The following is a 16,890-nucleotide window of genomic DNA, read 5'->3' as shown; positions in this document are numbered from 1 at the left end:
TGAACAACAATAAATCGCCTAACATGTACAGAAAGATACATATCATGTTAAAACAGGATTGTTGTGAAACTCAAAATGTTAACTGTACCAGTATTAGTGTATGCAAATCAGATCATAATTATAGATGTAAACTAAGTAATAAAAGGTATGTCAACATGTAATTCCTTAACTTACCATATTGACATAGTTTTCAACTAGCCTGTATACTTCAACAGCACAACAACAGCTTTTGGTTTCTGGCCAACCCTATGAGAAATTTCTGTGGGCAGAAATATAATACCAAGGTACCTTAAAGTATTTAATGGCACCTTAGGGCTGTATAGGTTCACCCGCAACACACCCGAGATACTTTTATGCACATTAAGACTAAACACAACACACAAGCGCACCCTGAGACATCCCAGACACCATGAGCTGCCACGCTCAAGGGTCTGTTTCCCATCGATTGAGAGCAGCGGATCTACATGTGAAAACCAGTTTTGCCTTTCAGGTTAGGACTGATTGATATTTTAAAAGGTTTGTGCACTGCAGGCTGTCAGCCAACACAAGACAGAAAAAGAATTACTCATGACTTCATATTTATTTTTAAAAGGAAACAACAGGGCTCAGTCAGCATGTGGTTAATCCTCCTCCTCCATTGTACTGTAATGTAATGTACTCTCTTGTATTACTGCACGGCACCATACAGCGCTGTACTGTGCTACAAACTGTAATACTGCCGGTGCAAGTCACAAAAAGCTGCATGCATAGTAGAGAAAAAAGCTACAGTATTCTTTTGAAGCTTGCACACATACATGAACTCAATGTGTGTATGTATATTTCTGGTTTGAGGTAAAACTGAGGCTCCTGGTGTGTGTGTGTGTGTGTGTGTGTGTGTGTGTGTGTGTGTGTGTGTGTGGGTGTGTGTGTGTGTGTGTGCGTGTGTGTGTGTGTGTGTGTGAAACAGAGGGAGACTCAGAGAGAGAGAGAGGGGGAGAAGTATGAGGGAAGGAGTGTGAAGCTCGTAAATTGTGTGAGCAGTGTGAAAGTAGGGCAGGTATGAGAGAGTGGAGAGCAGCAGAGACACAGAGCTTGGGGAAGTAACTATACTTGGGAAAACTATACTTGGCAGTTAGGGAATGGAGAGAGGAGAGAGTCAAATCAAGAAGGTCTTTTTGCACCTGACGACTGACTATTTGATGAGCGTACAATTCAAGGGGCACGCTACTGGATTTTGAGAGGTTCAAACACACATGGAAAGGTTGAGGACTGGAAGCTGTCTGGGGTTTAGAGCTGTAAATGATGAAGAAACCACATCTGAATTCAATATTGCAATTCTGATGTGAATGTGTGGAACGTGACAGTACAGCTTCTTCTTCCTCAAAGTTTTTTTTTTTTTTTTTGGCAAAAATAAGGATTTTTAAGAAACAGAACACTTTCTGCATTATGCATCAGAGTGTGTAGGCCCCGAGCATAACGTTAACGCAGAAGAAATGCATTAAATTTAATACCGCTGCCACATTTATAATCCACAGTAAATACATTTAGTAGTACACATTAACCTGTTTGTGGATCACCTGACAGGCCAGGTTCATATAGCCTACTATTTGTATGTATCTTATAAATGCTTGGACCAAATTAGATTTAGGCTTTTACACAATAGTGCTAGCATGCTGACACACTGACAGTGATAATGCTAACATGCTGATGTTTAGCAGGAATAATGTTTCCCATGTCATTCTGTTTATATGCACTGTTTGTACGTATACTTAGGAAAAGTATAGTACCACAATTTGTATATAACCCTGTACATTTTCACGACCCAGTAGTTGGTGTATAACCCATGTAATTGCGAAGGCTGCGATCACGTGACCAATGCAATGACAAGAGAAAATTAGGAAGTAATATGGAGAGTGAAAGTCTTCGTATTAGGCAGGTTGGGTGGTTGATGGGTCAAACAAACACAGGACTTTCCCCCAGCGACCAGTGTTTGTGTCTCATGTGAAACCAAGTGAGTTATTCTAAAGTACGACACCCAGCCATGTTTCTTTTCCTAAACCTAACCTATGTTACTTTACTTTCTTGAACCTCACCTATGTCACTTTATGTTGAGTATGTAACATCATTTGTAGGGTGCTAAGACTGGAAAAATCGGCCAGACTTGCTGCTATTGTGGTTAAAAATTTATGGTTACAAAGAGACAAACACTGCACTGATCTCATATGAAAAAGGGGCATCTTTCTGGTTTCCTTCTTAAACCTTTGTATTCTGCTTTTTACTCGTTAAAACCCTTTGATAATAATCCATTTTCAAAAAGGCTTCGCTGATAAGTACATTTTAAGTCTCACATGGGAAAGTAGGAAATACATTTTTGGAATTTTTAAGCAAACAAAGCCTGAGTCCCTGAAAAGCAGGAAGCAAAACAAAAAGGTTTTACAACCTGTGGGACTTGGGGTGGAGTTGAATTCACATTCAGTCCAGTCAAATGGAAATATGTCTGTAGGGCTTTCATTTTCATTATCAATATTTTTATCGCAAAGGATGTCTGGTTAAATCACAGTGACTAAATTGAACATGATGTGCTCGGCTCACATACACAAAGTACCATGGCATTATGACCTTATAGAGGGACTTTCCACGTCATTTATAGGAAAGAGAAAACTGTTTTGGTTCCTTAAATGGATGTGTCATTTTGAGATGACAACAAGAACAGACTCTGAACAAATTTTGTTCTTGAGCTGTGCAGTACAAATTGCACTCACTGACGATTCAAAACACTGAGTAGCTTCAAGTGGTTTGTTGTAACGAGTCTACTGACAGTCAGTGTGTGAGACCAGTGATCTATCACAAGTCTGGGTAGTTTCTTGCTGCATGAGCGATGACGCAGGCATATACAGCGATAAAACATGCAGCGGGGCTTTACGGTTGTCTTTGCAACTATTGTTGAGAAAGCCACCTCATACAACAAGCCTAGAAAACTTTCAGATCAGTTTGCATCAATTACTGTACAGTGAATATAGTCTCCGATACTATTATGTTACGATTTACCCTGGCCTAGTATGGAGTTGTGGAATTTGCATTTGGTGAAGTTTGCAATGCTCTCAAAGTTCACATGGCACATCCATGCTGTGGGCATCATCCTGAAAGAAGTCTTTCCATGATGACCTTTAACCTAGTAGTCTCTGCAGTGCTCAGGGCATAAACATAAGGTCTGCACTTACAAACTCTAACATACAGCATTACTTTGTTTCCACCACTAAGATATCTTTCATGGGAAGTTAAAGCCGCCCCGGCAGGAGGAATTTCCCTCTGTAGTTAACAAAGCAGTATGTTAACATGTCATAGAGTAGCTCCTAACATTCAGTCAACACACATAAGAGAGGTTGACCCTTAAAAACATACTGTACTTACAGTGAATAATGGGACAACTAATCCTGCTGGTTTAACGCACACACTCAAGCTAGCACTAACACGCTAGCACTGTATTAACAAATCCAGCTACCTGAAACTCAAGCAGACCTTTCTAGTTTGAAACATATCATAGTACCATCCTGTTTGTAAGACAGCAAAGTTATTTTAGCATTATAATTATAATCTAGTCTTTGTTTGAGGATGAATTTGAGTACTTCAGCCTCTGACATTTGGTACAGTCAAATAAAACAAACTGTTGGAGCTTTATTGGGTAACTTCCTACTTCACCTGCAAAATTACCACTTGTATATCAATTATGCACCATATGTTGAATTTATAAGACAAACTCTGTTCTTCTTGCATGCATCCAGTGAATGGAGAATCCAAAAAAGACAAAGCATTTTTCATGAATTGGGGGCCATATTTAACAACAAAACTATTTCAAAACATCCATTTGCAAACTCTCGCACAACCCATGCAGTATAATCAAGTCTCATTTATCCAGTCATATGCTCAGTACATCCTAAACACATGCATTTTTAATAAAACTTTACTATTTAAAACACTTTTGCATACAAGTAGGGCCTGTAGGGCCTGAGCACACACATGCTCGCTACTTGTCTGTGTATGAGACTGTTTGTACTTTTTAAATTTAGGTTTTAGCAAAAATGCATATAATTGAGAAGTACTGAGCATGTGACTGAATAAAGTAAACTTGGAATATACTGGTGGATGGATGGATGTTTTGAAAAAGTTTTACTGTTGTTAAACATGGCCCCTGCTTACTTCAGTTCATGAAGCATGCTTGACTTTTTTGGATTCTTCATTCACTGTGGAGGCATACGAGATAAAGTTTTCTTCACAAAATTAAGGTAGTAACTGACATAAAATAGTCATTTTGTGGGTGAAGTATTCCTTTAGCGGTCCACAAGCTAAATTACTCACATGGCCTAACTGCAGACCCACCTGTCAGGAGGGTCAGAAGGCAAAAGTCATGGTAGCTATGCTTGCAATACCCACCATGAAAACATTTCATCAGCTGATGGTGAGACATAAACGATGCTGATGTTATTATTGATATTTATAGGAAGTAGGGAAGTGTTACCAGTAATATAAGTAGTGCAGAGTGTGACTGGGACAAACACCGCATTTTGCAGCAACTGGAAACAAAAGACAAGGGCTAAAAAACAGCAAGGCCTAGCTAGTAGCTAATAGCTAATAGGCAACATAAGGTTAAACTAATTATTCCAACGTTTTCTTGTGAATTCACTCATTCATTCTGAGCAGTGTGAAAACCAAATGGTTCAGGAGATCTTGTCAAATGACAATATTAACCAGTTGCACACAATGTATAAAATTGTTGATTATTGTGTGTGTTCTTATACAGTAGATCACTGGTCTTCAACAGGGGCTCTACAACCCCAAGGAGGTCCTCAGGGCTACTGTGGGGGCCACCAAATCAATGTTTGGTAATGTTTTGAAAGTTTTTCTTGTTTATAAATTTAAAATATGTCTGAAATACACATTATCATGAGACCCAAATGACAAATCAGCTTATTCATAAAAAAACCCCAACGCATTTAATATACAGTAGACAACATTACCCACGAATCCTCTTGCAATCATGTGAGCTAGCTAACCTAGGCTAAATGCCTTCCACATGTATGTTTAACAGCAAAACATGATGCATAAATACATATATGAACCTGTCAATAATTATTTTAATAGTTTAGTATTGTATGCACTAGAAAATGGTATGTTTATACATAGCACTTGAGGCCCTCTGACACATTAATGTAGGTCCAGTATAATATGTAACTCAGTTTTATGAACTATATGTATTAGGTGTCCCTGCTCTGTCTTTCTTTCAGCTAAGGGGTCCTTGGCCTGAAAAATGCTGAAGACCCCTGCAGTCAATAAATACATGAAATAAATGGGTGAAAAGTGATAAAATAGTGTGAGTTCAAATCATTTCTCCAACACAGATATCAGCAGTGTAAAGAAGACCATAAACGCCACACTTCTTGAGTAAAGTGATGGTGTATAGCGTTTCTCTTAAATGCTGCTCTAAGGCATTTTTAACACTTTGCGAGGTGTTTCAACCTTGTGAGGGAACTTTACATTCTGACAGTACCGTCTGTGCTGTCCCTCGTCTGAGTACAGATGATGTACATAATGAACTCCACTTTCTGAAGTGCAGGCAAGTAAAGTGAAAACAGAACTATCCTTTTCACTGAAGCAACCAATCACACGATGGATGGATGCCATGCATATGAGGTGAGCTGGACCAAGGGGTGTAAGATGAGCGAAGAGGTGAAAGCATTTTTAGCTTCTTCCTAATGTACTGTTTTTGTCCTCTGGCCCACTCTCCAAAGCTGAACTCCCTGGTGTGGAATTTATTAAGCGCCAAAGGTGCCAGCTCAGCCAAAAATCTCCACATCACAGCGCAGTGAGGGAGAGCCTGAGAGAAAATCTATGACATAGCTTTCAACCAAATCTCCTAAATTTGTTTGGGCTGGCCTAATAGCCTAACTGGAGCAGAATCTGATCAGAATCATCTTGTTATTGTGTGCATCCTCCCTAATGGCTAAAGTTAATTATGGGGATATTTCATCAGTTTTAACAGAGGAACACCATTCACAATGATGCAGGATGGAGGAAGTGACAGCAAGCGGGAACAGACAGATTGCAGAAATGACTGTAGAAGTCACCCATGATCCATCTGTCCTCATTTGTCCTCCAAATGTTGCAAAATATGACTAAATAGGTATAAAACAACACAAATGTGTGCTCTTCAATTGACTGGCTGTCAGATCATTGAAAAGAAAAGGAAATCACCTTTGGTGCTGTGTAATAAATGTGCCAGAGCGAAAATACATTAACACACGTAGTAAAAACAATACATACAGTAGTTACTACAGACTCACCAACAGAATAAACCACATATATGTGCTACATGCACGCTATGAGTAAATTCATTACAGGGCAATACTGTGCTTGAGCAGACTGTATCTGTCTGGTGGTTATCCAGCTGCATTGACCACAACTAATGGATGTGTGTGTTTGTATGTTAGATGTGTTGCCCTCTACAGGACCTCATCCAAAGTGATCACACATACATCTCATCGAGATCAGTTCATCCCTCTGCCTGTCTCTGCATGAATAAATGAAGGAGGGAGAAACTGAGGGACGAAGGAATGAGTGCAGGGAATGAGAAGAGAGGGATAGAGAGGGGAAGCAAAAGATGGGGTGTATGAGAGAGGAGAGATATGACTGTTCACATGCATATTGTGTGTGTGTGTGTGAGTCTGTGTGAGTCTGTGTTTATCTACCATCTTTGACCCAGATCAGCTAACATAGATCCATGGGTCTTTGAAGGTGGTGGTGGGGGGGGGACAACTAAAGATGCGTTTGAAGTGGTTCAATTAATGCACACTACACACATGAAGGACCATCTGTGTACACACGCACACACACACACACGAACAGAAACAACGGCCCATCCCCTAACAGCCTGTCCTCATTAGACAATCCCTTTCTCTCTCTCCCTCTCTCTCTCTGGAGTACCTTCTCTATAAATAGCCCTTGCCCTGCCACCCTCCCCACAGGGCACACAGAGACCTGTCAAGGTGGGACCCCTGGCTCACAAGGATAACACCAAAATCCAACACACACACACATGTACACACACACAGCTAACCCAGAACTCTGAGGGAACTATGAGGGAATGGGACAGCATGTTACACTAAAAGGAAATATGCCCAGTGTGCCCCGAGCCTTGCCAGAGGTGATGTGTGTGTGTGAGTGTGCGCTTGTGAGTGTGTGTGTGTGTGTGTGCCTACATGCAAGTGTGCATATTGGATATGGCTCCACTCAGCTTTGGTGAATACTCTTCACACATTCATTGATACGTTAAAAAAGGTCACAATTCACAAACAATAAATATCACCTTAGCGCTTTGAATCTATATCTCTTAATGGGGACTACTTTCTCTGTGTGAGGCAGTGGGGCTGGGCCTTTGGTTTCAACAAGGAAATCCAATTATGCTAGCTTGCTATTTGTGGATTGCACGTGAGGACACATTTGAAAAGATGAAACTCTGTCTTCACTGTAGTATCAGGCCATTTAGTGCATTGGCGCACTAACCAGTACATGATAAGACATATGGCTTGTAGCTCTGTTCTGCATTATGCTAGCACACACACAGTATGCTAAGTAATCATGTGTGAGACAATATCCTAAAAGTGACAAATCTGAGGCTGGATGGTTTGTTTGTTTTAGAGATATACTATGCAGGCTTTTCCTTAAAAAACAATGTATAGACCTGTACAGAAGTAATTCCTCTCAGTCATCACTTATGACCCACTAGAAGTGTGCCAAGAGTGAATCTGGGGCTGGCTTTTACATTCACTTTCGTTGACGAGCATGTTAACGAACACTAACTTGACAATCCTGTATAGTATACCATTAAACTCTTCTGAATTATTGCAGGGGTGATGACAAATCAGCAAAGATAGTTAGTGTGTCTTGTCTTTAACAGAAAAAGATGTAATGAACACAACCAACTTTGGATGACTAAAATTATCATTTTCATACCTTAGATACTGGTAAACACATGCAGTTAGGCCTTGCTTATATGCTGGTTGCTATACTCAAAACTAAGCAATAATTTAAATGTTACTTACTACTATTCTATAAGATACACCAGTGAAATTAGATGCAACAAGTTCTATCTTTATAAAACTCATAATGCTCTGCCAGAAATGTGTTGATACAACTCTATTGTCATTTTTGTGATTGTGTATGTCTTTAGCATGCTATACAGTTTGAATTTTCACAGCAGGAAAAGCACAGGTAACTAGTAACATTTATGGTGTACAAATTCCATTTAAGCAAACCAGTGGGCCATGTCATTGAGCCAGCATGCACATTACCAGGGCCCTAACACTGGAACGACTAAATGGAACACAGCCATGATCAATGTCATTAGTCACACCTATGTTTCACACTTCAAAATATCCACCGTGGGAAAGGGTTATTAGATTTCAATATATTGAAAGATATTTTGAATCTTTTGTCCACCTACATTCACCCTTGGAGAGCTCTCTAATGAACCAAATGTATCTATATTTCAATTGTTTTTTTCCATCTTCTGATTGGCTGCTGCATCCAGTGAACATTGTGGCTGTTTTTACTGGTTAAGCATTTAATCTATAGTTTAGAAAATTACAAAACATGCGCATCAGTAGCTACCCAAACCCAAAGTGATGTCACAAAATTGCTTGTCTCAGGTATTTAATTTACACTGAGTGAGCTGTAACCATGAAATGCTTGGTGCTTTTATTTGATCAAGCTTGTCATGGCTGGTGGCTCCAGTCCTAGATAACTGTGCCAACAGACCTTTTCCACAGCAAGTAAGCTCTGAGCTCCGTAAGTGTCCCAGTAAGTCATGATAGTGAGCTAGCATGCACAACACCAGGACCCTGAGAGGAGCTGATATATAGAATGCAGCGATCACATTGATGTAACTCAAGGGATAGTTCAGATTCTTTCAGATGGGGTTTTATGAGGTGCTTATCCATTGTCACTGTATGACTTACAGTAGATGGCGTTCAGCATGCCCCCAGTTTGGAGAAGCAGTGTGGAGTACTGCCACAGAAGTTAGGCAAACAAAAAAATCAATATCAGTCTAAGTGTTCACTTGACCCCTTTCCGATGGGGACCTGAAGCTGTTATCTGTGCTCTCTTAAAAGCCACCAGACTCTATTGAGAAAAACTTTTACTTCACAGAACACAGAGGCTGCTGGTCTATCGCTGCCTCGATTGGTAATGTGTTTGTGTTATTGTGTTACTTTGGTGAAGCCAAACTAACCCTTTAATGCACCAAAGTCACTCAGTAACACAAACCAACAGATGGAGGCACCAGTAGACGAGCAGCTCCAGTGTTCTGCAAGGTAAAGTAACTGTTTTTCTCAGTGGCATGGATATGTTTTGCTGCTGCCCCTGTCCACAGCTGTACATTGCTTAGCTTCCGCAATGGTGCTCCTGTGGCCTCTCCAAACTGTAGGTGAACTTACCACCATCTACTATAGGTAATACACTGAACTGTCCATTTAAATACACCTGTGCTTCTGCCATAAAAAGTCTATATGGCAGATGCTGTACAATGGAAGTGATGCATTACATATTATCCATGATGCACATTATGTTTGTGTACATGTTTCAGAATGAAGCATTAGCTGAGAAGTATCACGTTGCTATCGCATATTCCAGATTTTACACTGTGTGACTGATACACAGCACAACCTTACTCACAAAACTCCACCATATGTTTTCTGATTCCGATATTTTTGCGGCTAAAGGGGTGACCACGGGCAGAGTGTTGTACATTTCATTGATCTTCAGCACTGTCATTCATTCATTTTTTGTCAGTCAAGCTTTTCAGCACTTGGCGTGCGCTTCAGCGGGTCTATCTGTACCCTGCTTCGACCCTGACCTCAGGATTCTAGGAAATCGACAGGGAGATTAAGCCCTGTCGAGCTACTGTACCAGCCTCCATGTTTGCATTGTATGCATGTTTGCACATTTGCTGGTATCACTGATGTGACAGTCTATTAGCAGATAACACTGTGTGCAAATTTTGCATGACCAAGATTCCTTGCTGTTGACTTATGGACATTGGTTTGCCCTTTGTCACCAGTGAATGGTGGTACAAGAGACTAATAGCATGATGTCTTTTCTCTGTGTTACTAATGATAAATTAGGATCCTTGTGGCCCTATTGTAGTATGAGGAGTAAAAGAACTTACACTGTGTTTCTACAAAATGCTGGCTGCCTTACTATGTACAATTTTAAAAAAGCATCATTTGGTGGAGACTACTTTAAAGTTATTAAACTACAAGCGTCACATTCTCACATTGTGGCTCTGAAACCTGCTGGTTTTTCTCACACACACACACACACACACACACACACACACACACACACACGGGTTTGCATGGTAAGTGAATCAAAAAGGGTGTGAGAAGTCCATTGGTTAAGTCAGAGGATGCTGCCCTGCCACTCAGCGGTGTGAAACACTACTTCTTTTTTCCTTCTCCCTCCTCTCTTCCTCTCCCTCTGTTTCTTACTCCATCCCTCCGTGCCTCTATCTCTCTCTCTCTCGCTCCAGCTACTTCACCTCCTCCATGGCCTTGTCACATTCTCTCCTTCCCTCTCTCCCTCACCTCGCCCCCACACTCTCTCTCTGTCCGTTCCTCTCGGTATGCTTTGTCCTTTGGCTCCATGGCTGTGCACTTCTCTCTGCTGAATATCACTAAAATCCATAACGTGGGGAACTACCAGGCACAGTCCATCCGCCAGAGGTGACGTCTCTGTGACTGATGCCCCCATCTCTCTCCGGCTCCATACATACTAAATCATTCCCACCTGACTGATGAATTGCTGCGTTGTTTTGCTGAATGTTTGTTACAGGAGGTGCATTTATATATGTGTGTGTGTATGTGTGTGTGTGATGGATGATGCATGAGGATATAGGCCGTTTAGTTTGCTCCAGTGTTGAGGCAGCTGAGCTCCAGCTGCATTACAACACACATGCGAACAGAAATGAAGATCTAAAACACACACATGTGAAGGGGAGCTACTGATACGGGGGTGGAGGCAGATAACTAATGGATGGATTGGGGGTGGGGTGGGGGGGGTGGTGTTAATTTGCAGTCCAGAGCATCCAGATTTTGTAGCACCGCCCCTGCACAACTGCATCCATGTAGTTACACATACAGGCACAAGCCATACTGTAGGCATATGCTATGCACATGCAGTCCTCAAGTCCTACGTGCAAAAACTGCAAGAGCCCCCACGCCCCCAGCCCACCCCACCCCCTAGCGAGCACGACGCACGCACGGAATACCGGGGCATGCCCGAGCGACGCATCCAACTGTCAGCTCCGCTTCTTCCGGCAGAGAGACCTTGAGAGTTTATTAAGGGGAGCCAGTGGGAGAGACAGCCAGCCAGGCATCGTCGCATGTGACAGGCTGCGTGCGTGGAAGCGCCGCTGCCATGCCAGCCTTGTTGTGACCCGATAAGCACGACAATCTGTGCAAGCTCCGCGGATCATAACCCGAGAGGAGCCCCCTCCTCGCCTCCCCTATATAGCCGCCTACGCGTAAAGGCAGAAACAGACACTCTCATAAACACATTAAATATTCCATAATCCAGCGATGCAATAACACCATTAGGGCGGTATGCATAATCATCGTCGGGCAGTGGGCTCGAATACGCAGCGCAGCATCCCTAAACCCAAATTTGTCTCTCATTTGACACTCAGGGAAACAAGAGGGGGGAGCCAGGGAGACCTTTACACGGAGACGCGGAGGAGCGATACGCACGGGAGAAGCACAATCACCCGCTGACATTCAGGCCTTACTGAGAAAACGTCGACTTGAAACGACTCGTAAACCCATCATGTGCACTCGTGGTTTTTAAACGTCACACCAGCGAACATCAGGCTGATTTCACCTAACAGGCCTGAGTAATGAAAACCAAACTCCCTGGTCCGACGGTGCGCACTCGGCCTGGCAAAGTTGCCATCCCTACCTGCCATTTAAACCACTCGATTACCTGACTTTGGCTCACATTTGGCGACAAATAAAACTAGACCGCTAATGTAGGCCACCCTCTAGGTGGTCGCCACCTCCTTCTACACCGGGGCGCTACTACGACGTGCAGCTACAGACATTACAATTAACACAAAGACAGAAAGCTAAAAAAAAAAAAATCATTGAGTCTCCGAGTGACAAGTCCCCCATAGCATCTTACCCTCCCTCTCCTTACATCGTTGCTTACATGCAACATCATCCCGTGACACCATCCACAGCCACAGCACAACCCCAACACCAAAGATCGCAGGTTACGCGTAACATTTATTTACCTTTATGTCTGCCTTTCGCTGTCATCGTCACACTGCTTGATGTTTCATTGGAACAAGATGCTCATCTCCCTCCCTGCTTTTTTCCTCTCTCTATCACTCTCGGTTGTGTCTCTGTAGGGTATTATTCAGTAACACGAAACCACCGCTAGGAGTGGAGCGCGTAAATGGAGCTCATGCAGCACAGGGTGTCGCACAATAGCTTTGGCTATACATAGAGGAAGAGACATCCCCCCGTTAGAAAATGGGGTAATGCCTCGGTGAGGGGGTGAATTCTAATAGAATAACGAGGGAAGACCCTGATTATGGCGTATCATACTGGATACCCCCTTCCCCTCCATCACCCCCTCCCTCCCTTGAAAGGTTCAGAGGCACATGCATGGTGACTCGCCAGCCAAATAGGCTTCCTTTATTATGGTGCTATGAGAACAAAAAAGGGATGGACTCAAAACAAAATAAAAAAAACGTGCGAATAAGAGACAGTGGTGCAACGACAGGGATGCAAACTTAAAAAGAAATGATGAGTTAGAATTATTGGCACAGATGTAGCTCTCACTGGCCGTGCAGGATTTGGCATGCCTACATTTGATCACCCGGTCGGCGGGACTTGCGTTGCTGTCGGACATCCTGGAGTCGGGACGGGAACGGAGCCGAGGGGGAGTGGGGGGGCTCTCTCTTCTGTCAAGGGCCGAGACTGTGGAGTCGGGTCCTCCGGCAGGCGTCGAGAATATGCGCGGTTGCTGGGTGCTTTTCTTGCTGCAGTAGTGGCATCACTCGGTGGAGTCTCCGTGCTCTCTCGGACGGGGGAAGCCTGCTGCTGCGCCTGCGGTGACTTTGGGGGAGGATAGGCGGATACCTAGCTGCTGTTGTGGCATGCTTGGATCCCGAATTTGTTATTTGAGGGGGGGGGGAGGGAGGGCGGGGGTGTGGGGTTGCTGGTGTAGCGGCGGCGGTGGTGGTGGTGGTGGTGGAGGAGTAGGGGAGGTGGGGGGGGGGGGGGGGGGGGGGGGACTCTGGAGGTTAGAGGGCGAAGAGACGCCTTGGAGAGAGAAGAGACGCGCAAGGCTCTACCTCTCCAGGACGCCTCTGCAAGCGGTGCCGTGCAGCTGGCAACACCCCGGAATGGCGAAAGAAGGAACTCCCACGCAGATTCACGCACACGCGGGGACGCACACACACTTCGTACACACACTTACGCACACTCAGACTCATACTGCCATCCTGTGGAGGCATTGATTACAGGGCTTTCCCCTTAACAACAACTCTGTGGAGTGTTTTGTGCGTGGGTGCGTGCACGTGTGTAACTGTACAGTAGGCAATTTGACAGAAGGTCACGTGAGCCTCAGGACAGTGTTTTTTCTATAAGATAGGAAGTGGAATAAAACAAAGGCTAAAGGGTGATGGAGGAAATGAAAGAATGTCTTCTAGGTCACATGTGATGTAATGGGCACAAACGTATAATACTATTGTCACATACTTAAATAGAAATATGAATGTATTGTGTTTCCAAGACACACAAATTGTTAATATCCATCATGCACACTGTGAGGCTGTAATGCTGTGTACACCAGACAATAAAACTGTTGGTTGGAGATGTGTTGAGGCAAAAATGTGAAGTCTGTCCAGAAGATGGCCCCAAAGGACTGTTACCCCTGAGGGGCTCTGTACAGTGGCCACTTAGTACATCTCAGACTCAGCTTTACACTCTCAGACTTGAATCAACTGACATTACGCCATACTACAGAGCACATTAGCCTATATCCTCCATGTCTGCACATAGCTGTAAGATTTGTCCCCTGCCTCTGTCTGTTTCAGAGTACATTCAGCTATGATGTCACCTATAGGCTCAGCTGCACTCTGAGCCCTGCCTGAAGGATTGCTGATGGCAGGAGTATCAAAAACAACACTATGGACACTGTATATGCAACCATAAACTGCATGGTTCTCAATTCAGATCCAGCTGTTGCATTTATTGTCTGAAATAACTGCCCCATTCCCCAAAAAGAAACTATGGCAGACACCATTGTGCACCACTGCACCCATGGATGACCCATGGATGACCATGCATTCAATACAGGGTGCAATATTTTAATTAATCATCTTAAGTATGCAGATGATTTGGTAATCTCCAGCTTGTATAGTGCTGGTCTACAACATCTGTTGAAGAAGCTCAAACTACGGTGCTGATTTTGACTTCAAATATAATGCCAACAAGAGCCATGCATTCAATACAGGGTGCAATATTTTAATTAATCATCTTAAGTATGCAGATGATTTGGTAATCTCCAGCTTGTATAGTGCTGGTCTACAACATCTGTTGAAGAAGCTCAAACTACGGTGCTGATTTTGACTTCAAATATAATGCCAACAAGAGCAATGTAATAATTGTTGGAAGTAAAGAAGACAGAAATTTAGTATTTCCTAAATTCTTCTCCACAGTGTTGCAAGTTGTATGTGCAAGCTAATATGCTTGTTGCAAATTCAACATGTGTTCAGTTAATGTGAAGATAGCTCTTTTAAGAGCACTGAGATGAATAAAAACCAACATGTATAGCCTACTGCACCAGTATTCACTGGTACTGTCCAATTATTTTACTGTAAAAACAAGGACCCAGGCCATGAGAATAATTTGAAAATGTGCACATAAAAAAATCTACACAAGCAGAGGAATCTTTAATGCTAACATTATGCTAATTTTAGCATTCTGTATTGGCATTAAACTTTGAGTATATTAGAGGCTGACAGGAGTTTGGTTTGTAGAATAATAAATATCTAAACACAAGACAAGTGTTTGACCACCAAGACAGAATAGTTAACATTAGCTTTTATTTTTAATTAGCCTAATTTGTGTTTTTAATTTAGATTCATTTCAGTTTCTTTATTTTTTTTTTGTTTCTTTTTTGTTTTAGTGTAGTTTTTATTTGTTTCAGTATTAGTTTTTTGTTTTTAATTTTAATATGGAGGTTATATGTCAGGGGAAAGATTTAAGAAGTTTATAATATGTATTAAATAAAAAAACAACACTTTGTGAAGGCAGCTGACATCCAAGTCTCAATAACCATATGCCCTAATTACTATTCATTCTCATGCAACTGTTTTAATCCAACATTGTACCAAATACTGTTCTTATTGTCCCGTGTTCGTTTTTGCAATTTAATGTAAGCAGATGTTACTTCATCATTGACAAATAAAACAGGGCTACACACCAAGATTACTACTGGCCTGTTTTACAGCAGGACAAGCACAGGTGTAATTATTAACATAAACTAAGGACATATTCTGTTCATGCGTCCGTTCCAGGGTCCTGATATTATTAATTGTAGCTCACTGCCGAGACTTTCTGATACACTTATAAGGAACAGAGCTGTCATTAGTGACATTAGTTGCACCTGTGAATTTCATGCTAATTAATTAGGAACAAAAAGTTCTTGTTACATATGATCAGGTAACAACTCAGAACTATAGAGCTGTTACAGTTAAAACACATTCATGAACTCTTATGAATACTATTTTTCATATGTTCAGAGTTAGTATTCTCTAATCAAGTCTTTGACAATTTGAGACAACATTACAGGGGAAATACAGGGGGTTATGGAAACTGCAATGTCTCAGTGTAAACTTTAGCTATGTAAGATTTTCACACACACCCTTTAAAAATGGTAGACTATGTATCTCATGCATGTCTAGGTGTTTTGATTTCACTTTTACCATCTGGATTTTGGGAGCAAAATAATGTACATTTATAAATGTGTATATTATAAGCAAAAGTACTGTTTGCTCCGAATTGGAAAAAAAAGGTGACATGCCAAACATCGGTGTCTGGGATAAATATTTGGCACATTGTATGAGACTGGAAATAATAACATACACTTTGAGAGGTACACTGAGTGTTAATGAAGAAATCTAGACATGTTTAATAGTGGCATTAGGAATCTATTTATAAATGAAAAACTGGGTTACACTTAGGTATTATTGTAATTGTGTACTTTATAAGGGGTATATTTATTTCATTTTGGGGAGTACAATTGTTTTTTTTTTAACTTGGCATATGCAAGAGAAAAATACAGAGGATAAGGGAAACAGGATGGAAAGCGTTTTGCCACATGCTGTTTAAGTGCTGTTAAAACATGTATCATGAAAAGGGGCAGGATGGGAAAATACATACTAAAAACTTCTTTTAAAAACAAACAAACAAACAAACATATGTATGCTGTGGAAATGTTCTTTAAATGTTGCGACCACTCCAATAAGGTCTGTGTAGGGAAACGCCCCTGTGTGAAATCTTAGATCTCTGAATTTTACAGTAATATGCTACTACTAATTATCAAACTACTGCTACCAACACAAGTGCTATGAGTTATGTATTCTGATCCCGAGTGCAAAAATGGAGGATGAAAAGGAAGATGTGAAGATTTCAGGGGAGACCAATGCTTTGGAAATCTAAAAATATAACATCAAATCTTTATTTAAATGGCAACGGTGTCAAGCCCTCTGGCCTTTTCACACAACTTTAGCTTTTTTTTGCTTCATCTGACAACTGTTCACGCATTTCATAAGGGCATAAGAACAATTAT

General features: G+C 41.8%; 1 protein-coding gene across 5 annotated transcripts in view; it reads right to left on the bottom strand.

The window, feature by feature from the left end:
• The window catches only part of LOC117261048 (protein phosphatase 3 catalytic subunit alpha-like), a 49,667-nt gene that overhangs the window by 31,852 nt on the left and 925 nt on the right, over positions 1–16,890 (bottom strand). For 2 of the 5 annotated variants that reach the window (XM_033633247.2, XM_033633249.2), the window contains exon 1: positions 12,900–13,217. The exons of 1 other annotated variant lie outside the window; for it this stretch is intronic. In XM_033633247.2, the coding sequence (XP_033489138.1) occupies positions 12,900–12,942 (43 nt within the window). In that variant the 5' untranslated portion in view covers positions 12,943–13,217. Of the gene's footprint in view, positions 1–12,319; positions 12,447–12,899; positions 13,218–16,890 lie in introns of those variants that run through there. 2 more of the 5 variants (XM_033633248.2, XM_078169199.1) reach the window with 1 other exon arrangement.

This window comes from Epinephelus lanceolatus, chromosome 7 (assembly GCF_041903045.1).
Source record: "Epinephelus lanceolatus isolate andai-2023 chromosome 7, ASM4190304v1, whole genome shotgun sequence".
Classification (NCBI taxonomy): Eukaryota; Metazoa; Chordata; class Actinopteri; order Perciformes; family Serranidae; genus Epinephelus; species Epinephelus lanceolatus.
Note: the sequence above shows the minus strand (reverse complement) of the source record. Positions and strands in the feature narration are given on the sequence as shown.